The sequence below is a fragment of the Ambystoma mexicanum genome, chromosome 9 (assembly GCF_040938575.1).
Source record: "Ambystoma mexicanum isolate Mex_15411 chromosome 9, UKY_AmexF1_1, whole genome shotgun sequence".
Lineage (NCBI taxonomy): Eukaryota > Metazoa > Chordata > Amphibia > Caudata > Ambystomatidae > Ambystoma > Ambystoma mexicanum.
In genome coordinates this window covers 174,272,376-174,298,690 of record NC_090931.1, presented here as the reverse complement: position 1 = coordinate 174,298,690, position 26,315 = coordinate 174,272,376, and the positions used below count along the sequence as shown (strand labels likewise).

At 44.9% G+C, this 26,315-nt stretch overlaps 1 protein-coding gene across 2 annotated transcripts in view; it reads left to right on the top strand.

The window, feature by feature from the left end:
* C2CD2L (C2CD2 like) overlaps positions 1–26,315 on the top strand; it is a 533,517-nt gene that overhangs the window by 222,596 nt on the left and 284,606 nt on the right. For both annotated transcript variants that reach the window (XM_069614381.1, XM_069614380.1), the window contains one exon: positions 4,243–4,353. In XM_069614381.1, coding sequence (XP_069470482.1) covers positions 4,243–4,353 — 111 coding nt within the window. The remainder of the gene's footprint in view (positions 1–4,242; positions 4,354–26,315) is intronic.

The window sequence follows — 26,315 nt, the reverse complement described above, 5'->3', positions numbered from 1 at the left end:
ATGGGCTGGTCAGTTCGGTGACACTGGTCCTAAATAGCTTCAAATCTAAAGAGTGTCTTTCATACTTAGAAAAAGTCACTAGTTGCTGTCGCATCTTCTGAGTGGTGTGGTGAAAAAAGCTTACTATTCCACCATGAAGTAACAAATTGTGAGCATACTCGGACATAAAACATGTGCCAATTGGTTTGAGTCAGATTTTTTATTTGGTCATATTTAATAGCCCCTGTTGATGACGCGTGTTTCGGCTTTAAAGCGCCTTTCTCAAATCAGGGCTCATACTTTCCTTTTTATGTATAGATTCACAAATTATAAAGTAAAATAAGCAAATTATCAGTTCAAAACATATGTGAAAACCATGAATAACAAAACACAACAATGTTACATCACAACATTGAGTCAAGAAAAGTCATATGAATCCGAAATTGCACAGAGAATGAGGGTTGGTGCAGGAGAGGATTGAGGGGAATGTTTGGAGAAATAATGAGAAAAGAAAATGGAGAATATAAGTCACCTTCTGCTCATATTTGCTTGACTTCATATTTATAGACACTCATTGTATTTTAAAATGAAAGTATTACCTTCGAATTGCGCTCTTTAATAGAGTCCATTTAGAAATGTGTGTGTTAGAAGGGTTAGATCCCTGTTGATAGATTAAATATGAAAAGCGTTTCAACGCCATTTCTCGGTAGGTTAAACACATTATACCTGTGCCATTGCATTCCTAAATTTCCTCAGTGTGATGGTGAAACAGTATCTGTAGGCGTCCGCACCTATTAACACTCATAAATGTCAAAAACAAGTGGTTCCAGTGATTATAGGGTATGTAACTTTCCTATCACTTGAATAATAACTAAGTGATATGCGAATGCTTGTTTCACTATAGCAACCCGCTTAACTGTCTCATAGGCAGTTAGTAAGCACATACAAATATCGATGGTCTCTTACCTATGTTATCTCTGTTCCTGGTCTCGCGCGTTGGCTAGAGGTCAGGCGCGAATAGCGTCCTCTTTGTGTCATGCCGCTGGACGTTGCCATTGGCAACGCTACCATTTGAAGTCCTTTCGTAGTGTCTGGTCTCATTTTCAAAGCTGAGCGTCATCTTTTGGTAAGGCAGTGCACGCACTGCTCTGATTCATATGTAAACTATCCCAATTAAGTGTGAGTTGCTGTAGGTTTAACAATTTGTTTAATTAAATAATACATTCAACACTCTGAAGTGAGATTTAAATAACTCAAGTACAGCATCCTTAATTATAGATGTAAGAAATACATATAAAAACGTAAAACACATTCACATTACTATACCTCACATATGTACCTAATTCTGACCATTAGCTGATTCTGTTGTAATTGTAGCAATTAAATGAGATTAATCATTTACTAATTGAACACCGTAATGAACAAGGGTACACAGCGGCTCATTGTGTATCTTTATTACCATTAGGACCCATAATGTGAGTACATATGTGAGGAATGGTAATGTGAATGTGAGTGACTTATAGTCTCCATTTTCTTTTCTCATTATTTCTCCAAACATTCCCCTTAATCCTCCCCTGCACCAGCCCTCATTCTCTGTGCAATTTCTAATTCATATGACTTTTCTTGACTCAGTGTTGTGCTGTAACATTGTTGTGTTTTGTTATTCATGGTTTTCACATATGTTTTATAATTTGTGTATCTATATATAAAAAAGAAAGCTCTGATTTGAGAAAGGCGCTTTAAAGCCGAAACACATGTCATCAACAGGGGCTATTAAATATGACCAGATTAAAAAAATCTCAATCTGACTCAAACCAATTGGCGCATGTCTTATGTCTGAGTATGCTCACAATTTATCCTATGTACTGCACTGCCCCCTCCCCCTATCACCCTGCACTTTTCCATTCCCCCCCCTGCACTTACGCAATCTCAATGTCACCTGGACTAGTAAGATCGTTGTCTCTGTCTTCCCTGTTTACCCTCCCTTGCCGCGCCTTGAAACACTTATGTATAGGCACTTTATAAATGCCATATAATATCATATCACATATATTTCTATCCATAAGATCTATCCATTGCAGAATTTGCAATCTTAATGTTACTTTGTGCTGTGTACACAATATGCCACATTATTAAACATTAGAGTTCCAGAAAAGAAATGGGTCAATGTTGTTTTTGCAGTGCTTGTCTAGTTTTTGGCGTGGCTCTTTGCCAAAGTACCCATTTTCTCACTTAGAACTTCAAGTCCCAATGTGTTATTGCAGTCAATGTGATGTTGGGAACATTATCTCCAAGTTCCAGTATTCAGTGGTTCTCCTGTGGGTCTTTTTATCAGGTGTTGGGGACCAAATCTCCCAGTGCAAGGATTCACTGCTCCTAAGGTCAGTCTCTTAATCAAATGATGCTTGAAATGTTGCCTCCAAGTTCCCCGTGTCTGCGATTTTCATGGTAGTCCTTCTCAAATGGGCCTCAGACCTTTGCTTCCAAGTTGCGGGATTCAACGCATCTCAGTTTAGCCTCTTTACTGGCTGCTCACAGGACTCCCTCATCTTGAACTCCTTGTCAGGCTACTGGGTTTTTCCTTTGATGACTTCTCTCATCTGGTAGCTTTTCCAGTGGTACACCCTCAACTCTCACTGCTCTCGAGTTGGCTTGCCATTTTCTCACTGTTTCTTCTTTTAGAGCTCACAGCTACCGGGAAGGGTACTTTCCGGAAGCTCTGCATCTTCTCATAGTCTGCCATTCCTCATACAGCTTTCTCTGTCTGTACTGTGGCAGAGGCAGGAAAACACATGACTGAAGTTCATTTTAAAGATTGTATTAGCATTGTAAGTATGGGGTTGGGATAAATGCCTATCAGGTCAATGGGTTTAGCTACATCTGAAAATGGTGTTAGTCTTTGAGCAAACAATGCTAATGATGTCAGAATAGGGTAAACTAAACAATGTTTGGGCTCTCTCTCTATTAATATTACTCTCTCTACTGCTGATACTGCTACCCCTCTTGATATCTAATCTACACCATGCTTTCATCCTCTGAACTTCGATTTGTGATTCCTCTTTGTTTGGAAGGTAGTGTAAATGCTGTTTGTAAGCCTGTCTGTCAAATGGGGCAGAGGAGCATTCCTCCATTTTTATTTCCTGGCTTGGTGAAGAGGTCTTTCTCCATGCAGGTACTGCTAGTGTGTGGTGGGGGTTCAGCAATGTGTTTCTAGTTGGATTTGGTCTTTCTGAGTATTGACCAATTGGTCTCATTGAAATGTATAAAGGTTGCCATGCTGAGTGAGGGAGCTGCAGATATTGGGTTCTCCCATGGATTCACTGAGACTTTGCTGGTCCTAACTGGGTCTGGGATGTCTTGATTCTTATCTGCAGGTAATTGGGATGGTGGTCTTATGGAAATGCACAGGGATTTGTGGATCCCTTAGTTTTCTATCTTCAATGACCCTAAAATATGACTATGGTAGAGGGAAGGAGTGACCTGGGTCGGGTCAGAACACTGACTCAGTGACAGCACCCCCTCAGCGTTTCCATATTCCTCTAATGTTCGTTATTATATTTGACTCGTACTTGATGCTTCTTGTTGGTTATTTGTTCTCCATGGCTATACAGAAGTTTCTAGCAGTGTAGCTCTGTCAGGACATACCCCTCACACAGTTCCATATCCTCCGTCCAACTCCGTGCACAGTGTTGCAGCCTGCATCGCTTGACCATGGAAAGAAATGGTTAAAAGACTGATTAGTCAACTGGTTGTTCAGTTTCTCTTTGGTCACTTCATCATAACACCCCACCCCCCGCCCCCGAAGAACTGGCTTCTTTCCTAGCTAAGCTGTCACTACTTCTTCCTGATTTGTAGCCCTCAATGAGATTTGTTAATCATGCCACTTTGGTTTTCTTAGTACAAAAAAACTACTACTGCAGAGTCCTACTTTTAGGAATGAGGTTGATGTTGGTATTTTTAAGCAGCTCTTTGTATTTTGCATCTTCTATGTAATTATGTGATTCATTTAGTTTCTGTGGTAGCATAAAATGGTGATTGTATTAGTTTTCTTTTGACTCTCCCAACGGTCCCTAAAAGTCCCTATGACTTCAGACCTCAAATAAATCTTGTTAATTCTTGTTACTTGCCATTATAGAAATCAGTACACCTACTCACTTATTCTGTTGTCCACATTGAATTTTGAGTAGATTGCATTGGCTTCTTTTTACCTGTGAGCTAAGTCTCTACTGTGCACCCAATAATCATTTTCTTCCGAATTCCCAGCTGGAGATCTGCCTGGAGGAAGCACAGAATGAGGGCCTGCTGGTGTCTTGGAGCTTCAGAGACCGGCCTAACTTGACCTTGGATATCGTACCAAAACTCCAGATCCGGGAGGTGAGTGAGAGTAACCTTCAGTAGGCGTACAGCAGCAACAAAACTGAATGGCAGGGAGTCGGGCATTGGGCAATCCATGTGATTTTGAAGGATGAGCGGCAGGGCATAGCTGGGTTTTGTAAGGTTGTCGAAGAAGGAAGCTGACCCAAAGGTGGTGGTTATAGACTTTTGTTTTCAGTACCAAAAACCTATCTATCCCTACCTCTGAGCCCTTTTGCTGCGTCAAAACTAATACGAAAGGGTCCGTCAGAACGTCCCTCAAAATAAACTCCATCATCCTGTATCACAACCTACGTCTATCACTCACAGCATAACTAAAGGATACTCTAACAGAAAGGTCCTTATTCGGGAGAATGGCTCCCTTCTCCTGTTGCTTGTATAGCATCCAAAAGAATGTTCTATTGCAATGAAAATGCCAGTGAGAATGCCTCCCTTCCGCTGGCTTGTGGGTTTCGCACAGGGCCCTTGTACAAGGTTTGCCTCCAGGAGAATGACCCCATTCTCCTGCAGTAGCTCTATACAGTTTCCAATAAAGCCAGGTGGAATGCCTCCCTTGCCCTGGCGTCTCCAGCACAACTCCTGGTTCAGTACCTGGAGAATGACTCCTATCTCTTGGTTTTGTTTGGCACAGTTCTTTCTCACTGCTTTCAGCTTGATGTACACTTTGCCACTCTGGTTTCTTATTAGCAAAGTCTCAACAAATTCTGTTGGGGGTCCCCGACCTCCTCTGGTGGTCACTGGCTTTTTCCCACTGTGACTAGGAAGATTTCCTTTAATACTCTCAGTATCAACTTCCGCGTCCCAGACTCTTCTCTGGTGGTCAGTGGTTTTCTCTTTCGCACTATGATGAGAGATTGCCTCTTATGCTCTCAGTATCTGCTTTCGGGTCCCAGACCCTTCTCTGGTTATATCAAGTAGCAGGCTTCCCACTACTGAGATGAGAGCTTTGTGAACCAGTCTCCCTTCTACCCTTGCGTCCCCTCTGGGTCTCGTGTACCTCCTGTTATCTTGTGTGGGATTGTGGTATGTCACTGAGACTTCCTGGGACTACAGGTCTTCTCTCCGATTCTGCTAGTTCACTGCTGTTGCTCTGTCGGCTGAGCGTTACTTCTTTTGTCTGTTCCACAACTTGGCTCTCTTGCTTGGTCTGCTGCCCAAGCACAACCTGTGGAGGACTCCCACAGCACTTCACTGGTGTCCTCTTCCCTCCGGTCATTCGGTAGTACCTGGATCTCTCACGCTGGTTAGCCTCCACACCTGCAGCCAGACCAGGCAGAGTTTGATACGGCTGGGCTTGACACATTTGATAGACATTTGTTCCTTTTTATACATTGTATTGAGTTCCTGCTATACCGATTGGAAAAGTCCTTTGTTAACAACTGTCTCGTACAAGCAGAGTCCGTGACCTTCATGTCTCCTGTGTTCTTCGTCCTAGTACTTTTGGCTTTAGGTTTACCTCTGGAATGGCAACAGTACATGGATTGACTTTCAATAAATTGGTTCTGAGCAGTGGGCAGGGCTAGGGAATGTTGGGGAGTGACAATATTCAATGGGCTGTACCCCAGGTGATCGTCTTTGTCCCCAGAGGGGCAGTCCCTCCCCATGAGGTCCTCCCTATTAGCGACCACACCTCTGTAGCCTCATAGGAAAGGGACCCGCCTTGGGGGGAAAAAGGGAAGACACCTTGTGAATCGTCAGTTTGTGGGGATAAATGGTGATAACACGGTGGAAGAAGCAGTTGGACTAAGATGTGGCACGTTCATGGGTATTTATATAAATAATAATAAAACGCCTGTCTATCCCGACAGCTGTGAGGGAAATTCCCTCCCTAACAAACTAAAACTAATGGTGTTTGTCAAAGGCCCAAAAAAATAGTCCTTAGTCCAAACCCTGATTACTATCTGGCCCTGCCATTGAGGAAAGAAAACAGAAACACAGACCAGAGCAATAGCCTCTATCCTTGGGTTTTCCTTGGCCCAACTTCTAGGATCCCTTTCCAGAGAAGCTTTTAAAACTTCAATTTCTCGCAATGCCTTCTTCCAGCCTCTCGGCAGGTTTTGAGCGGCCCGTCTGAAATCTTTATACCCTTCTACCATATTCCCTTCTTTATGTGGAAAAAGGGTCCCTTAAAGAGCTAGTTGACTCAAAAATGTTATTGTTTAAAAAGATGGGCCATAATCAAAAATATATATAAAATATATTTTTTAAGAAAGTTGCTATGTAAAACTTTAAGGAAATGAGGCTCAAAGTCAGAAATTTTAAGCACTAGTAGGCATCCATTTTGTGAAATGAATGAGCCTTCTGTGCTTATGTCAAGCTCTGCTCTCGCGGCAATAATAAAGCAAAATCCCCCTACTGGGAGCTTTTGCTTATTCCAGCCGGAGAGCAGAGAATGCTGTCGGCCCCTACCCTGTGGTCTAGGTGAGTGTTTTATTTCTTCTTTTATCTGCTTTCCCAAAACAAAGTCCTGGCAATCATAATCCATATTTATAATTGCTTTGCCTTTCGTTTTAAGCCTCCCAGGCTGCCCCGAGCCGGGGGAGCAAAGTGAAAGTTGCTGCAATTATGAATATTTTGCCAGACGTCAGCAGAGTACTCCTAATTGCTGCGACTTTTGTTTCAAGTTTCCCATGCTCTGGAAATTTGAAAACAAAGTCACAGCAATTCTGAAAACTCTGCTGGCGTCCGGCAACATTTTTATAATTGCTAGGCCTTTCATTTTACATTTTCTGTGCTTCCCTTGGCTTAGAAGAAAAAGTAAAATGAAAGTCAAGGCAATTACTGGCAGCCCCCTCTCTTCATGTTGAGCTCTGCTCTCTTGCAGCAGTAAGCAAAAGCTCCCAGTAGGGGGCTTTTGCTTGATTAGTGCAGCGAGAGCAGAACCTAACATGAACAGAGGAGGCTGCTGCTTTTCAAAAAATGAATGCCCCCATTTAAAAACTTTGAGCCTCATTTCTCCAAAACTTTACATGGGAAATTTTGTTAAACATTTTTTGGGGGGATTATGGCCCATTCTTTTAAATAACATTTTGGAGTGAACTACCCCTTTAATCCAATGTGGGATGAGGTGGGCACAACCAGTTTGTGAAAATAACAGTTCCTTAGTCTATAAAGTCTACTTAGTTTACAAAGTTCAAAGGAGCTACTCAGCAAAAAGAATCCTATGGCAGAAGGATCGACAAATGTAGAAAGAAACTGGGTGTTGCCACTCAGTTAGCTGGGTGCTCTCAATATGTTTTTTGTCATCCATTCCCCTGCTTTGCCCTGCTTGTTTTTGTCATCTGTACCCCTGCTTTGCTGCTTGTTATTTTGCTGCCTTTTTTCAATCTTTCTGCCGCACCTGTGCCCATTATTGGCGGTTTCCTTCCAGTACATAGGCTCTTAACCAAACACTCTAGGGCAGCCCACTACCCATGCAGCCCATCCGGCTGAGGGCCCTAAGGCAAAGGGCAGCTCCCAAAGAAGCAGCTCCAGACTGTGTTCGCCTGAGAAGCGAGTAGCCAGCCGTTAACCAGCAGCGACTGACAAGTTAAGTGTGGTCTGTGTGGGGGAGTACAACAATCGCTCTATTCCAAAAAAGCCCTGTCTCTTATTACCTACACAACATAGCATACCAAAATCAGCCAGCTAGTAAAGAATACGCCATCACTGCTGTGTACCAACCGTTAAGTGGTGTTATTTACTGTTGTGTCCCATACTTGGACGTTCTCCCTCTATCCAGATAACTCCAATCTCAGTGTTTTGCACTTACTGTTGTGCCTCCAATTTAGGCGTTCACACTCTCTCCAGGTGAAGTTTAGCCATGTGTCACACTTAGAAGCATTATGGAGATTAGTATTGCATCATATCTAGACAGAACTGTAATACTAGCCTGAATCATATCTAGGTAGAATGTGAAGACTAGCATTGCACCACATCTAGACAGAATTGTGAAGATTAGCTTTGCGTCACATCTAGACAGAATTGTGAAGATTAGCTTGCGCCCCATCTAGAAACAATTGTCAATGTCAGCTTGCACCACACCGAGACAGGATTGTATAGATCAGCCTCTTTCACATCTAGACAGAATTGTGAAGATTAGCTTGCATTTGGTTACTAACTGTGGCTAGTGTCCAAACGTGGCCGTGCCACATGGTTTTTCGCTAGTCCTTTGGCCTGTGAACTGTGAAGATAATCTTGCATCGCATCTAGATAGAATTGTGAAGATAACCTTGCATCACATTTAAATAGAATTGTGGAGATTAGCATATGTCACATCAAGATTGAATTTGGAGATTAGCATGCGTCACACCTAGATGGAATTATGGAGATTAGCATGCGTCACACCTAGATGGAATTATGGAGATTAGCATGCGTCACATCTAGATAGAATTTTGGAGATTAGCACGGGTCGCATCTAGACAGGGATGCCATTAACCAACCCTACTAATAATCTCACCCCTCTGCATACACCTTTCATACTCGAACCAAACACAACCATTCCTCCAAGCACAACAAACTGCACGCACTTCACTACATTACAACAACAAAAACCACACATCGTCTCGCACAACAGAACATGACAGCAATCAACTGAAAAGCACACTTAAGCTTAGTGAACAGTGTTAACCGAACTGATGCTGCCAACAGCACATCACAGCTCTCTTGCTCTTATCCCGCTCAGTCCTACTAACCCACCTCACCCACTTTCCCTTTCAGATCCACCAGAATGCCAGGGGAACCACTCGGTGGTGATAGTGCATGGTATAAATATCCTTTAACTTAACATATATAAGCTGCGACTTACGGCGTGCTTTTCAAACCACTCTCATAATATTGTAGATTCATAAGGGTATAAAGAAAAATCGGGGGTTGACCATTTGTAAAATGCCCAAATGTCTTTGTCATTGCCTTTGAAGAAAGTTGAATTAAAATCTGGTCAGTGTTCAATAGTGTGCCAATACATTTCTTAATGTTATTCCATCATCGGGGCTTAACACTGTTAATGTCACAACATGATACAAGTATAACATGTATGTCCAAATAATATACATACCCGCAAGGCGGTAGTTTAGATACATCAAATAGTGTAAAATGAAAAAATAAGAATGAAAAAATAAACAAGAAATCAAGACAATGAATCCCCTTGAAAATGATAATTTAAACAATTCAATATGGCTTCAATGCGATATTGAAGGAGTACCTGTTGTGCGATGCCTATACATGCATCTGTGAAGAAAAACAGAAATCGGAAAATGCCTAAACGCTGTGTTGTATTATACTGTCACGTGATTTTAAATAGATTAGAATGCACATGGTGGCTTGCAGTCCTTACGTGGACAGTTTTTACATGATCTTAATGTGGTATCATCTCTGTCTCTGATCTACAGGAAATAGTGTATTCAGTGTTGAATCCTGACAGAAATGTTCAGTGGATAAAATATTCGGAAACATAGGTGATGAACTTACCCCTGCTAGGAAGCTAAAGTGGTGGTGCTGTCTCGCGGGCGAACACTGGTAAATGTTAGGTATCCCCTGGTTACCGCGTGATGTTGCGTCGTCACATGTGCGCGTATGTGATGATGTCACTGAGGCCTTGTGCCCCTCACTGTCTGTTGGAACAAAGTATGGGATGGAGGTAAACCTCAGGATGACGCACAGCATTGGTGGCGCTATTGCATGAAAACCTCTTGGTGGATACAGAGCAGGAAGTGCTTGTGTCTCAATGTTCACATGGTTACCTCATTTACATTGACAATTACCTGTATGCAAGATATCTCTTGATTTAATTAAATGTTTACAGTGGAGAACAGTGTCAAGACACTGTAACAGAGGTTGACCTATAACAAAATTACTCTGTATAATACAACGCAGCTTTTTTACATTTTACTATTTCTGATTTTCTTCACAGATGTATGTATAGGCATCGCACAACAGGTTCTCCTTTGATATATCAATGAAGCTATATTGAATTTTTAAAATTATATGCATAGTTTTCAAGGGGATGAATTGTCTTGATTTCGCATTTATTTTTTCTTCCTTTTTTTGTTTTACTTGCACATTTTTAAAAAAATGATTAATTTAAAATGATATAGTATATACATAAACTTTTCATTTGAGTATATAAAAGTATATTCGCGATCGACTAAACAATATGTCTGTTATTTTCTCATGTAAGGAAAGCACATCAAATGTTGCAAAAAGGAATTCTTCAGATATTGCCAGAAAAAATGGGGAAAAGCAAAAGGGAGAGGGAGAAAAAACAAAGGAAAAGGGGAATTTTCGTCAGTTTATACTCCATAGGTTTAATTCTATTATGGGAGCCAAAATATCCGTGAGGAATTGAACTGTATATATCAGTTTCCTGTCTTGTCCTCTTAGTGAATAGCCTTCTTCTTGTTGAGCAGATATCTTGAATAGTTCTCCAAAGAGCGGTCTCTTAGCGGCAAGGGCGGGACAAATCATGATTAGGTGTTTCAGCGTTTCAGGTGTATCTTTGTCCAGGCAAAATCGACAGAATTGCTCAGATTTTGCTATTTGTCTAATATTAGCTTGTCTTTGTCTAGTCGGAAATGTATTTGGATGAATTTTCATAAATGCAGTACGGATGAGTGGATCCGGGAAGAATGCCAAGTATTGCGGAAGTTCATTGAGTGCACGAATGTCAGGTGGACATTGCAAATTCATGCTGTATCTTGCTTTTTCTTCTGATGTTTTTGCCCAATCATTTTGTTGCATCTTTACCTTGGCACGTTGGAGCGATTTAATGAGCATTTCTGTAGTAATGTCTTCAATTGCCATTTGTTGGAAGAGGGCTGCTTTCCATGCCTTTAGCAAGATGTTGTTCATGGCATGCAGGGTTTCTCGCAAGATTTGAGTTGCTGTTGTTGTGACTTCATTTATCAGCTTGCACAAGAGATCCATCTGCTTCCACAGCACAATTGAGGTGAGAGATTGCAAAGCCACTGCAAACCGTATTCTGGCCATGGGATAACCGTTAGGAAGTTTCAAAATCTTCCGCCAGAAGGAGGCTTCAAGGGTTTGCCAGTTTATCTGTGTTGCAGTAACCATTACGTTGCTCCCATAAGTAATAATGGGGATGACCTTTTGACGATAGAACACAATGATTGGTTTTAGGGAGAATTTGCCATAACGTCAGTGTAGCATCACTCCTTGTCTGGCTACCATTGAAATCTTGCCTTCTAGAAAAGTCATCCATGTTGTTTCGGATTTCTGCTGGTTTATTAATACACCAAGATATTTAAAGGTGGTAACTACCTCCAAAGGTTTGTTGTCCAAGATGAAATTTGGGAGCCTGCGACATTGATCTGGAGTTGGTTCACTCTCATGTATCTTTTCGTCATACGTAGATGCTCTTGAAGTCCTGAGTGGGTTTTATCCAGCAGTACAATGTAATTTGCATACATGAGGTATTCAATCGGGAGAGAGTTGATTTTCAGCGGGTTAAGTGTATCTGTTCTGATATGGGCAGAGTAGTCGGCGGTGTATAGGTTATACAACGTTTGTTTGTTTTATTATTTATAAGGCGCACCAGACCCGAGGGTATTAGGACGCAACAGTTACAAGAATTTGCAAAGCTTAGTTACATACAGACATAGAGCGAAGTACAATCATTACAACTGTGGTGCAGAGATATATACAGTACAATATTTACAAATTTGCAGATTTTATTGGCAGTGTATAGGGACGTGAGATGTCACTGATGTGGTCGGTAAGTGTTCTTGCTAGGTTTGAGAGTGCATGCAGGCATCATGCCAAGTGCAAGTTAGTGGTCTGTAGATTTTAACCAGAGGATGGTGTTAGATCTGAAGTTCTGATATGACTGGTCAACTCTCAATGAGGGGGTTAGGGAGTTTGTGTTTGGCCACTTTGACAGGGAAACTGTTGCCTCCGACCGTAGATAATTTAAATCTGGGGCTGGACAAGCAGTCTCGGTTAACTGTTCTGGTTGGACTTAAGGAAGTCCTTTTATGGAATCTCTCCGAAAGATATAACGGTGCCGCATTGTTGAGGGATTTGTGGGTGAGTGAGGCAGTTTTGAGGAGGATTTTGTCGTTTGTCTGGAGCCAATTGTTCAATCGTCTACTCTCTCTTCTAGAGATACCTATGGCCGCTCTAAGGGCATTATTTTGTAGGGTTTGTATTCTAGTAATGATGGATTTATTGGCTCCTTTGTATAAGGCATTTTGATCGGTGTCAATAAACCCGAGGAGGCTCGTCCCCGGTTGCTTTGTAAGGCGGGGTTAAGTAGCATTATGAACCCTTCATAGCATGGTGCTTTAGCGAGCCAGGTCACTTGGAGGCATATAGCATGGCAGGATTCAAGTTCGGGAGCTGGCGAATCGAACAAATGGGAGTGGCCTTTCGTGTTCCATGAGCACAATGTCCAACCATGATTCTTTGATAAGATTGGTGGTTATGAGTAATGAGTCTGTTCTTTAGGTTGTAATGGGAGATCATCCTCGTATTCTCGCTGGAAGGGATACTGGGGATGGAGCGGGCTCCAAGAGCGATGTTCACTCAGTGAGTAGTAGTCGCGGTCTCTGCCTGGGACGTTCGTGTTGATCGTTGGCGTCAGTAATTTATGATATTGTCTCCAACTAAGCCCTTCAATAGCTTCTGCAGGTTGAACGGCAGAGGGCATCATTTTCTGGAGGCCTGGTTCTTTTCCTGAATATTGTGTACATACAAAACCCAGTGTTAGTAATGGTGCAGTCATCTGTAGAATTTGATTCATTGTATCATATGGAATTCGATCTGGAACCTATCCAAGATTGTTCATCCTCAAATAACACAGCCTTGATTTCTTGTGATTGTATTGATTTAAATTCAGGTATTGCGTGTAATAATCTTAGTAGATTAGTCCTGTTGAGTGTGAGAGATTCCCCTCTACGATCGACACGAGCGATCTGTAGGATATAATTCTTTTTTTTTTTTTTTCAGCCATGGGTCAATGAAGTTCGGTAGCCTATATGCTTCAGGAGAGTGGGGCTTCCGTCTATCAATCTCACAGATTTGTTGTCCGTTGGTCGGGATGTTCATCAGAGCTTCTGTCGGAACGGTTGGTAGGTCTGTCATTGTGGCCTCATTGTCTGAAATCCCTTCAGATGTTCTTGTTGTACCGCTTGAATAGTTTGACGGTGCGTCTGAAATTCTTGTGATGTTGTCTGAGTAGATGGATGGTGAGTGTGAGATGGTTTCACAGGAAAGATTTGGCCCGCTGGACCACTCTGAGGGGCTGATAACGTATTCATCAAGTATTATTAGTGCTGAGTCATTGATGGTTGGGGAGTCCTCAGCTTTCTCCAGCACATCCATGTCTGTTGTTAGATTGAGAAGATCCTCTATTTGGATTGCTGGTGATTCTGAGCAGCTTTGCATGGAACATGTCAAGGGCGGGCGATGGGTGTTAGAATCTGCTTCTGGATCGCCATCTTTTTTCCTGTTTGTAATACAGGATTTGGATTGAATGTTAGAGTCGATGGCTGCAGACACGTTAAGGTTTCTTAGAAAGGCTCGGATCCTGTTTTTGTTGCCCATTTTTCTTTTGTTTTTAGTGTTGGGGATCAGTTTAGCGGGAGGCATTTTGTTTTGGGTTTTATTATTTGAAAAGATTTGAAAGATATCCATTTGCTTCATTGTAGGTAAGGTTTATGTGGTTGTTGCGCCTGGGGGGATGGCGGTCCAGCGTGAAGGAGAGCAATGGGTTTGCTGGGGTTCTGAGCTCTCATTGAGGGTAGAAGGCACGTCAAAATCCTTCGGATTCGTAGGTGGTGGTGCCATGTTGGGCTTGGGCAGTACCAACTGATGCGCCTTCATCAGGGTCATCATTGTAGATGTCAAAAGAGCTTTTTCGGCCCTATCAGCCACTGCCATTTCAAACAGTCTCGTTTGCAACTGATGGGAATGTTCTGCTTCGCGATCCAAGGCGTTTTTTTCTATGGTGTCAATGAGGACTCAAGGCAGATTTGCTTTGTATGGATTAATGCCAGGAGGGTGGCTTGGTCTTTAATATTCCCATTGGTACATTCATATAGCTTACAGAACGGGATCATAGATTGTGTAGTAATTGCTATGAGCATATTTTGAAGCTCAACCATGGTGGTTGGGATCCTCTGGTGATGTTGTTCATCAGGGGTTTCGCATTGGCATTTGTTAGTAGTTTGGTGGGCATCTGTATGATGCGTAGGTGATGTCTTTCCCTTGTTGCTCCTATGGTTTGAAGAAATGGGATGGTCAGTCTCTTCATATTCAAACTTGAATTTCTTAATTTGTGTATCCCTGTTAGATGATGGCTGTATATCCAAGGTTTTATTGGCGGGATGATTACCGTAGGGATGTAGATTTCTTATGGCTGGCATGGATGTGGAAGGCAGGTCATTTGTTCGATTGGAAAACAAGTCTCCAAACACTTCTTTTCTTTTTTCGATATTGGTCATAAGTGACTCTATCTCAGTAATATCTAAAGATAGTCGTGCCGCCCTGGAGTTAGATTGGTGTGAGCCTCTCAGCTTTGTAGTTTTTGGAGGACTTCGGCTGGTGTAAGACGGGACCCGTTTCAGTTTGGCTTGTTTGGCTTTTTCTTTTTTAGATAATAAGGGGCGTAGGATCCTATCCGCTTTCTGTTTTGTGTCTTTCGGAGCTATGGGAGCTGCTGTTTTTCATAAGAGGACGAGATTGGATTCAATGGCCTGCTCTGTCTGTTGAGTACCTTGAGAGGTCTTGTGAGGTATATCTATGGGAGGCTCTTCTCCTGCCACTGGGTCTTTCATCTGCTTCTTTGGAGTCGGCACTTGGAGAGATCTGATAGTTGATGTTCTCCTTTGGATGACAACAGTCGGGGAAAGAGGGGGTTCGACAATGGTGGGGTTCCGGGCACTGCTCGGAGGACCCTCAGGGTTGGTATCACTGGGCAAAGGGGAGGTGGCTCTATTCAGCTCTTCATTATCCGGTTGTGTCGACACCTCAAAGACATCCATTTCGCTGGTTATTGGCTCATATCCCTCGGTGGGCTGGAGGGGAGAGGTGGTGGCTTTCATGAGTAGAGTCAGATCTCAATGGTATTGGGTTTGTCAGGAGGGGGCTAGCAGGCTCATCCGTTGGGGACGTCTGATGCATGATCTGTTGAAGGTTCTCTTTCGAATCTTCTTTTTTGTGGAAAACTTGGAGAGGGCTTGCTCAATGGAGGGTTGAAGTGAGAAATCGAGAGTAGTTGGCAATTTTTTTTTGGTCGCGTTTTCCTCGTCTGGTTCTAGGGCCAGATTTATTTGGAGGAATGATTTCTTGGCCGTTGGAGGACGAGTTAGTCATGATGCCATCTTGAGTTTACCTTCAAGAGCAGAGTTTCAATGGTGTATCACAAGTGCGTGCACTGTAAAGGTGTAGGGGAAGAGCAAAGAAGTTGAGCTGTGCAGGAGCAAAGGGGTAAGACCACTGCAGTCTCCCGGGTGAGGCTCTTTCCCAGGTTGTCTGCATGTTTAGGAATCAGTGTGTGTGTGCAGTTTTGGTAGGGTGCACAACAGGTGGGAGAGCACCTTAAATTATTCCAATGCGGGAGATAGTCTTGGCTTAGGTCGAAGTCTTTTGTTTGCAGGCTCGCCGCGGCACACGAGCGCTGAGAGGGTTGGAGGTAGGAGTCGAGGTTGCGTGTCGGACAGGATCAAAGGGGCGAACTCCTGCAGTCTACTGAACACAACGCTAGACCAGGGAGTGGATCCTGCATGGCATTCGAGCCTAGGTACTGCTGAAAGAGGGAGTAGGTCGTGCACAGCAGTGTCACTCCCCTGGGGGTCTGAAAGCAGGGTTGATGTAGTGGAATGGGTTAATGTGTCGTGGCAGGAGAGAAACCCGCTCCCCAGCCTGGTCGCCGCAGCAGGGCAGGACAGCAGGGGAGCGCAACGCGGTCTGCCAGAAGCTGTCATTGAATGCGGGCACGACAGTTCAAGCAAGCAAGCAAGGCAACAGCGCGTCGAGAGGGGAGGTGTGCCTCATACAATTGTTCTAACAGTTAGCAAGGAGGTTAAATCGGAGTAGGCTGATTAGGGAGTGTCGCCTGCCGCAAAGTTCTGTTGCGTGATGCAGGGAAAGGGTCCGTTGTCGGTGGATCTGCAAGAGTCTGAGGTTCGTTGTTCGCATCAACAATCAAAGGCGGTCAAAGGTTGGGGCCGGGTAGGGGGATCTCAATCACAGCAGAGATCGGGAGTGCGGCCACAGAGCTCAAAGACCACAAGACTCAATGGCACGACTCCATGGCCCGCTCCGCGGCTTGTTAGTGCTTTTGAGCAGAAATGGTCAAAGAAAGGGGACTGGAGGTCCTCAGTGGAACGCTGTAGAACTCTGTAGCAAACAGTTCCAGGCAGGTACGGCAGACCCCAAGACTCCACACTATTTGATGCATCTGAACTACTGCCTTGCAGGCATTTACATTATTTGGACCTATATGTTATACTTGTATCATGTTGTGACATTAACCGTGTTCATCCCTGATGATGGAATAACATTACGAAATGCATTGGCACACTATTGAACACTGACCAAATTGTCATTGCCTTTCACGAAATGAGAATTAAAAGGACATTTGGGCATTTTACAAATGGTCAATTCTCGAATTTCTTCATACTGTTATAAATCTACAATATTATGTGAGTTGTTTGAAATGCACAACATAAGTCACAGCTTATAGATGGAGCATATTGAGAGCACCCAGCTAACTGCTTGAAGAAACACCCAGTTTCTTTCCCCTTATTACAATGCCACCGTTTCTGACTTGATTTTTGATCTTTCTTTCGGTTTGAGCATGTGAGCTCTGCAGGTTCTCTCTGTTCCCAGTCTTGCTTGATATCTTTTATATTTCCAAGGCCCTTTTGGCCCTCTAATAGCCTTATTGGACATCTTTCCGTTCTGATTTTAATGACTCCTGTAATGTTTTTTGCTTTCCCAACCTCAGCTATCAAAGTCTCCCTTTCCACGGCTTGCCAGAGCTCTCAAGATCACAAACCAGAGTTTGCCTTACCTCTTGATTCCGTTGACTTTTGGAGTCGTAGAGGTAGGGTCTGTCTCTGCGAGTGGCCAGACTGACAACCCACTTCTCAAAACAAGGTGACCAGCAAGGCCATCACCAAGGTCGGATCCAATAATCGTAGTGGAAACCCTTTGGGTAGAAAACCCCTCTGATGATGCTACTTGATGAGTGACTGGCGAGATATGGCTTCCTTCTGCGTTGCAACAGTACACGAATAGATGATGAATAGAAAGGGAGTCAGTGGAAGCTAAGGAAGGAGACATGACTTCCTTCCGTTTTGCAACAACACAAACCGATAACATGAAAAAGTAGTCTGTGGGAGCAAAAAGAGAATAGCTTTGAGAAAGACAGAAGGCAGAACCGGTTGGAATATCCAGGGTAGCAAGGAGAGGCAGAGAAGTCTAGAAAAGGATTCAAGAAATTAAAAACTAGCGCCATAGCAGCTTACCAGAAAGGTTGCGACGCAAGGCAACAACAGCTGTTATCCTGTGACTCTGAGACGTGATTCCGCAAAACCCAGATGGAAGCGTTGCGGCCGTCGCAACTAGAACATCAACTATGCCTTCCGAAAATGGCATAACAGGACCAAAAGGAATGGCAGAATCGCGCTGACAAAAGCCATTTGGTCGGCTTGCTTTAGTGGGGCCTTGCTTGGACGGATACCCGTATTTAGCATTCAAGCTTTCCTGAATCCTGTAACCAGTTTTGCTTCTCCAGCCTTGGATGCAAGCGTTCGACCCTCTAAGCGGCGTTACCTCTTCCGGAGCATCTGCTTCCCTTGCTCTGCCCTGCTTGGCAGCTGACGCACTTCTCTTGCAGAGATCCGGGATCTGATCTCTCCACTGGGGTCGGGTCTCTGCGTCTATGAACAGGCCTCAGGCCCACCATGGCTTCCGTGTGGTCGCGCCACCAAGCGAGACAGTCTCTTCACCGTCTCGCTCTTGACCTCATTGCCGTCCAGTATGCCAGCCTTCCAGCACCCTGCTCGTCATCAGCTCACTCCCCCACGCTAATGCCGTCTCTGCGGTCAAGCATGAATCTGCCCCTGCAGGACTTCCTCCTGTCAGTGGCTTGCCTCTGCATAGGATTCTCTCTCCTCCATTCCAAGTTCCTTGTGTTTTATGTACATCATCACAAACAAAAAGGGTGTGTTGTTCCTCTTCAACTGTGGAGATCAGGCTAGATCCAGCATTACCTGAAGCCAAAGAGATTGAAGAAATGTCACTACCAGGAGAATCCAAAACAGAAGCAACAGTCTTTCTGATTCCCATGTAGGCAGACAAGGTATTCTGGACAGTGAGCTTCTTACAGGAATGTGAGCCTTATCCCCAAGATGGGACCATTCCCACTTTCCCATACCCTTCGGGGAGGGTCTTGCTTAGTGGGCTCACCTCCTTAGCCTCCAAGGGGATGGCTGCCCTCTAGGGAGAAGGGACAAATGGTCCAATTTGTCACATACCCCTCCCATTAAACGAGTGGCTCCCCCTTGAATGAGAAGATGGCAACTGTGTGAGAAATCCACATCGTCTTATTCTCTCCCTCTTTTATGTTCCACAAGAAGCTGCCCTCTTCCGAGTCAATTCTTTGTTGGTGGTTGTTTTCCCAGGTCCATACAGATGGTTCCTCTTTTCCTACAAAGATTCCCCAAGATGATGAGGGCGAGTATTTCTTTGAGGAATGTCCTTCAGGAGGATGGTTTAAGAGTTCCGGGAAGGTTGGGGAGTCTGTACCTATGATGACTTCCTCCGGTAGGCTGGGTACTTTGGCTGCTCTTATCTCAGTGGGAGGACCCCTGAACTCTAGCATGAGGGGAATTTTTGGATAGGTTTCCACATCCCCATGTACAAATGTGATCATTACCGCTTCTTCCCTTTTTAGATCTTTGGGATAGATCAGATCAGAGCGTATGGCTGTTTGTTTGCTTCCAGAGTTAATTAGGGCTTTATCCTCGATGTTATTGACACTTATTAACCCTTGGCTTTGGAAGGGCTGTGGGGTTTAGTAACATATGTGCCTCTTCTAGATTGAATTATCTATCGTCTTTCACTTCTCCTCCACACTCCTCTCCCCCTTGCTCACCCACATCCTTTTTCACCTGGGGGTAACTTTAATTTTGCATAGGTAGAGGCAGAGGCCTCCGAACAGTCTCTTCCTTTGGGTTGCACCTACTAGGGAAGGGTTGTTCTAGTTTTCTAAGGGTCTCAATTACAGGGGCTCTATTGGATGGTTTAAAGTCCCTTCTTGGTTTCAACTGCTTCCCTGCAGTTTTAAAGTATATGCCTAAGTAGGTATTCCTTTTGTGTGGGGTGCAATAGTTCCACAATGACAGTACTTGCTATCATTTCACCTCCACCCTCTAGTGGGAAGGCGGAAGTCTGCATCTATAAACCAGAGTTAGGAGAATCTCAGAAGAAACTTCCAAGTCCAATAGTTATTGTATCTCCTGAGGCATTCTACCTGCCTTTCATCTTCGACTCCTGGTCTACTACCAAGGCAACAACACTTTACTGGAAACTTTGGAGGCCTGGGCTTGTGCCCTCAGTATTTGCCATTCTGAAATTCAGGTCTGTTAATGCCTTTCTTGGGTTGATTAAGCTACATATAAAATAGTACTGCCCTCTTAGACAAAGACAATTTCTTGAAGAAAAGGTTTGCATTTGGGCTAATTTGCATTCCCACAATGCCTTGCTGGTGTGGCTCAGAACTGGCTAGCAATGGCTACTAGGGGCACTGTGGAGTGAGAGAGACTGCTCAAATGGATTATATATTTCAGGGCCTGCGGTAGCGACCCTGTAATTATGGTGAAGTTGCTCAACCCATAGGAAGAGCATTTTGTGGACAGATTATAACTTTGTTCCCCCCACCCCCGGAGGAATCCTCACCAAACTTTGCAGTAAAAGTGTATGGCCCCCTCGGATTGATTCGGTGCAGTTTGGTGAGGTTTTGGCAGGGGTGGGGGTCCCAAAATGTGTGGCTTTCCTCATAGACGCAATGGAAAAATAAAGTTGCTCACACTTACAGCCCAAACTGGTGGAAGAATTTTCACCAAATTTGCACCAGGAGCGTTCATCCCAAAAGCGTGCTTTTGTAAATTTGGTGTAAATCCATCCAGAAATCCAAAAAATGGGCAAAAAGTATGTAAAAATTATTAGTAATATCTGTGTTTCGGTCTGCGGACACCCCCTGGGCCAATGAGGGTCTGGCGTGATGTCTGCGGACATCGGACACCTCCGCTGTTTTGTTGGATCCACGGACAGCCGCCGGTGTCAGTGGATAGCGTGGTGAGGAGAAGGTTTGGAAAACACCTTTTTGATTATTTGGTGGTCGTAAGAGGGGCTGGGATCGGTGGGGGGTGGAATACACATGATATGGATCTTTTTTCTTGGTAAAAAAAAAAGTGGGCATGGGGGCCGCCCACTCCACGGACACTGCGGTAGTCCCCGGACCGCGCTGTGAACGAACAGCTTGGAAAACGCATTTGAGGTTATTTGATGGCTAAAAGAGGGTATGGAAAAGGCAGGGTATTGGAATAAAGATGATATGGAGTGGTTTTTATAGGTAAAAAAGCGTTTACAGATGTCGCAGAGTCCGCAGTCAATTTTGGTACCGCAGACATCATTCCAATTCAGGGCAACTTTTGTTAATTGAAGGTGTATTGTATGTTATATGGTTTAATTATATTGTGGCACAGCCATGCCCCCAAGAATCTGTCCACTGGATATGACAATTATAGTAATGTGTATAGTAAGTGTAGGTACTGTAGGGGGAGTATACAATATTTGTAATATGGTGGAATAAAACAATTGAAGTGTAAATTGTATTTGATTGCAGTACAATTTAGGGTAGTGCTTATCGAATTTGTATGTGTTCCTTTGTAAACATAAGAAATAGATTTATATTTGGTAGGGTTACTTAGTTTTACTTTTTATGAAAATGCTACTAAAAAGAAACATTTTTAAACGCCTAGCATTTTATATTTTTAATTTGATATAAATGTCGCACTTTCGAATCTTCCAGTACAGTCTTGTTTTTTTGCTTGCATTCTGGGACTTGTATTCCAAGTTTCATAATGGGAAAAGTGCAATTGCAAGTTACAGAATACAAAGAAAAATATGAAGACTTCATTAGCACCTACAGATTGGAATGGGTTATGTTGGCAGGTCATGTACTGCCAACATAATAAAGCCCTTGCAGGACAAGGCCGCAGTGTTGAGCGACGCAGGACACGCTGCCCCATCACACCTAGCACGCTCGCTACGTCCAAGCATCCATGCCTATAAGAACCGAGGCACAGACCCCCTGCAGCAAAGCTTTTGCAGGACAAGGCCGCGGTGTTGAGCGACGCAGGTGTTGGGTGGCGATGGGGTTTTGGCATAGACGGTGAGTGCGGACGACCTCACCCTCCTGTCTGCGTCCGCCAGTTAAGAAGTTGTGTGGGGCCCAGGCCCTGTGCGTTCCCCTCACAATCCTAGATTGCGTGCGCACCCTCCCACCCTGGGCCGCGTGCGTTCCCTTGCAATCCTAGATTGCGTGCGCTAACTTGCAACTCTAGGCAGGTCCCTCTCCACTCGGCCACGTGCCCCTACATTCCCCGAAGGCCCTCTCCTGCCTTCTTCCCCTTTTCCTAGCCCCGTTCTCCTTTTCCCAGACCACGTCCCCTGACCTATTGTGTACTGTTTCTGAGGTCTTGTTCTCCACGGTTCCTAGCTATTTTGCATTGCCTGCATCCCTGCTGTGTTAATTGTTTTCTTCTAGGTTCTCTGGTCGATTGTTCTGTTTATTGTGTTTTGTTATCCTTGGTTGTTATTGCCTGCATCCCTGCTGTATTCATTCTTCTGCTCTAGGTGCCCTGTTCGATTGTTCTGGTTTTTTTGGTATTTTTTTGTTATACATTGTTGTTTTCTCACATTTTAGTGCCTGCATCCCTGCTGTGGTCTTCCTTACATCTAGGTTCCCTAAGCGATTGTTCGGTTCTTTCGTTCTGCTTCTTTTTGGTAGTTTGCTTACATTGTACTGCCTGCATCCTTGCTGTGTCCTTTCTTTACTTCTAGGTTCCATTGGCAATTGACTATGTCTATATTTTGCGTCTGAATTTCTGTCCTCTTTGTGCCCCCCTCCTTCTGTGTCCCCACACCCTGTTTCCCCGTGCCTGCCTGCTCACTAGCTCACCCCCCTACTCTCTCCATCCCCACTCTTCCCTCTGCACCCTCTATGGTGCTCTCTCTCCTATCTTCTCTAACTGCTTTTCTATCGACTTTACTATCCTTCTCACTAAGTCTGGCAGGAAGAAGTTCAAAAGGGATATCCTGGTCTCCAACCGAGGCCTCCCTATCGCCGATACCTACACCAGTGCTTCCTCCAGACAGACTCTTACTGACATCCTCTTTGTCATTCCCTGTCCAGGCCCATGGACCCCTCCCCAATATGGTCTCTGCTCTCTCTCCTTTTTCCCTTCACCCAGTAATGTTGGCACCCGTTTGGAAGCCCTCCTCGCCCCCACTCCTCCAAGACCGTCATTAATGCTTCCCTAAATGGGACCGTCTTGCTCCAAAGCCCTCAGGCCAACCTCCTCCTCCTTTTTGATAGACTCTTCCCGTGCCTTAACAACTTCCTTTCTTCTCCTGCTGTCCCTTCTCTTCCCTTTCCGGCTCCTCTGCCTCCTCCAGCCTCTGGCTCCTCTATGGCTCTCTCTGCTGCTTCTCCGGGTCACCCTGTTGCCTCTTTCCTCCGCCACCCCTTTGGCAACCAGCTTCTCCTCCTTGGCTACCTTGCCCTCTCCTCCTCCTTCTTCCTCCTCTGCCCATCCTCTGGCGCCTACAACACTACCGCAGAGCGTACCTCTGACCTTTACCCCTCCATGGAAGTCCTTGAAGGGGAGCAACCGGCTCCATATTGCTACTCTCCTTCCTGATGGCTACAAGATCCTCTCTGCACCCAGAACCAACTGTCCCGGTGGGGGTGTAGCCTTGATCTTCCCAGAGTGTATCCCTGCTTCTCTCATTCCTGTGCTGGATGAATCCTCCTTTGAATGCCTGGTCTGCAGGCTCTCTATCTCTCCTGGCCTTTCTCTAACTGTGGCCTCTATCTACCGGCCTCCCGGCCAGGTAGCCTCCTTCCTCTGAGTGGGCGGTCCTCTACTCCTCGCTCCTCACCTCTACCGCTCAACTTCTCCTCCTTGGAGACCTTAACATCCAATAGGATGCTTCATGTCCTTCTGCAGGACTCTTTGGCAACCTCTGCAACTCTCTCTGTATTCTTCCCTCGGGCCCGAACCACTCTGCAGGGCACATCCTGGATGTTCTGATCTCATCATACCTCCCCCTCTCCAACCCTCCCACCACTCCTCTCTCCTGGAGTGATCACTTTCTCCTTTCCTTCCTGCTCTCTCTACCCCTCGGCCAAGCTGACTTCAGCACTGCTACCTACCTTCTCGGTCATCCGACCCATGAAGCGTGTGTCAGTTGAGGCTTTGACTGCTATTTTCTCTTCCCCTTCTGCACCTTTGGCTGACTCGCACCCCGTCACAGCCCTTGCTAACCTCCATCTTTCAAATGGATTGCGTCCTCCCACGTATTCCTCATCTTTGATATCCGATATCCAGCTTCAACTACTTCGGCAAAAGAAATTCGGCAGAGGGCGCTGTGCGTCGATGTCATCGAAGGCATATATAGCACGCGCAGCACGCGTTGGCTTCATTTCTGTTTTTCCATGACAGCTTAAGCTTCGAGAAATACGGCGCACTTCTTCACTTTCGTGACGACTTCGTTATTTCAAAAGAGAATAGAGAGAATGTATTTTTCGTTAGTACCAACAACCCCCGAAGACCAGTTTCAAAAAGTGTCATGATTGTGGGCCGAAAGTGCCTTTGACCGATCCCCATCGTATTCGTTTGTGGTGCCTTGGGACAGACCATAACACCACAGACTGCTCCAAGTGCCAGTCGATAACTGAAAAGGCCTTGAAGGAACGAAAGCGGAAATTGAAGGTAGGTCGAAACCTTAAATCTCCTACCCCTGCCAAGAAACCTTTGACCAACAAGTCAAGAGGCGACTCTCCTTGGAGGAAGAAGGCCAAGCGGTCGAGCGCCAAACAGAAGCCCCCAAGCCATGCTCCTACCGTGCCTTCGAAAGAAGCTGGGAAGGAAAGGACCCGAACTAAATCCTGTGCATCCTGGAGCCCGGGACGAAGGCCCGATCCACATTGAGAGCCGTTGAGGCCTCGATCCAATGAATCATGGAGGGATCAATCGAGACACAAGCATACGTCAAGGTCCTTGACGCCATCCAAACACTCAAAGTCGACATTGACGCTGAAGGCATTGACGCCAGCTATGCATTATTGCCAGCTGCACCATCAACGCCGAGTGCCCTCGTATGGCGCAATGAGGAAAGTTTTGACGGCTCCTCCAGCGTCTAACCCATTATTTACAAAACCTCTCATACCTGAGAAAACCTATGTTGCACTACCAAGAAAAGACTATTTTAAGTCTTCTTCCATATATGAGGAAAATGAACTCTCGGATGATGAGGCTCCATTTGGCATCCAATTTGGTACGCCAAATGTACCAGAGCATTTTATTGCAGAGTAGTCAAGGTTGTTAGACGTCTGTCAACCTACAGACTGCAAGGGGGTGGATACCTCACCTGAGTTGGAGTTTGGGAGACCAGAGGCTGGGGAGCATGCAGATGCGACCTACACACTACTTATGTCCATGGTAGTGGACTACATGCGGTGGAGTAGACCTCCATTGCCATTAGAACAAGATGATCTAATAGACATCTTAGATCAGGGTCTTCAGTCAGATCCCATATGACTGTTTCACATTGCTAGGTAGAAAAGGGTGGCGTCCAATTGGGAAACACCGAAAACCAATCCGGCTGTAAATAAGATCTTGACCAACAAGTACCGCCCTTCCAGTAGTGACCCTGACTATCTGCCGAAATACCCCACTCAGAGAATCTGGCGGTGCAGGTAGCTACTGCAACATCTAAGCAAGTGGCTTACCCTACCATCCCTCCAGGTAGGGAGGATGACAAAAGAGTAGATGGATGGGCAAGGAAGGTATTTACCACAGGGAGTATGGCATTCAAATCTGCCAACTCCACATGTGCACTTGCAAAATGTACTTTCACTCTATGGGGCTGCATTTCCATGGGGCAGAGCATAAACCCGAATGGGATGAAGAGACTGGCTCTTAGCCATAGTTGGAGACGGTAAAGAAGCCATGTGCGAGTCGCTTCAATCGGGTCTGGATTCTGCTGATAGCATTAGCAGAGCTTTGGCTACTAGCACCATAATGCGCAGGTTTGCAAGTCGGGTTTTGCACCAGATGTGCGATCGGACCTCTCAACATGCCCTTTGATGGGTCTCCCCTTTCTGGCAACAAGGCCGATGAGAGTCTTGAAAAGTTGCAGACCTCGAAGGCAGCAGCCAAACCTTTAGGCGCAGCTATTAGGCAACCTCAGCCTTTTCGACCTAATGTACAACCTTGGAGTTGTAGATCTTTTCGCTAGCACTCCTCAGTTGGAAGGGCGAGAGGAATGGCCGGTCAAAGGGGCCAAAGAAGATTTTCTCATGGTGGACGAGGAAGGGGTGCAAAGCCAGCTCAAGCAGGGCCATCTTTACCACCTGCCACTGTATCAGCCGCAATTCACAATTCACCAGTGGGAGGCAGACTGTCTCAGCATCTAGAAGAATGGCAAGACATTACTTCGGATACTTGGTCTTTGGAAACTGTAGCCCACGGGTACTGCCTTCCTTTTTATACAGAGACCTCAGAACAATCCACCGGGGAGCCACTCTTTGAGGATTCCAGATACGCTCCTTGTGCAGGAGATTTTAACCCTGTTAGAGAAAGGTGCGATAGAACCAGTGCCTGTAGCGGAGAGCAGCAAGGGTTGGTATTCCCCTTATTTCCTAATACCCAAGAAGGACGCAGATA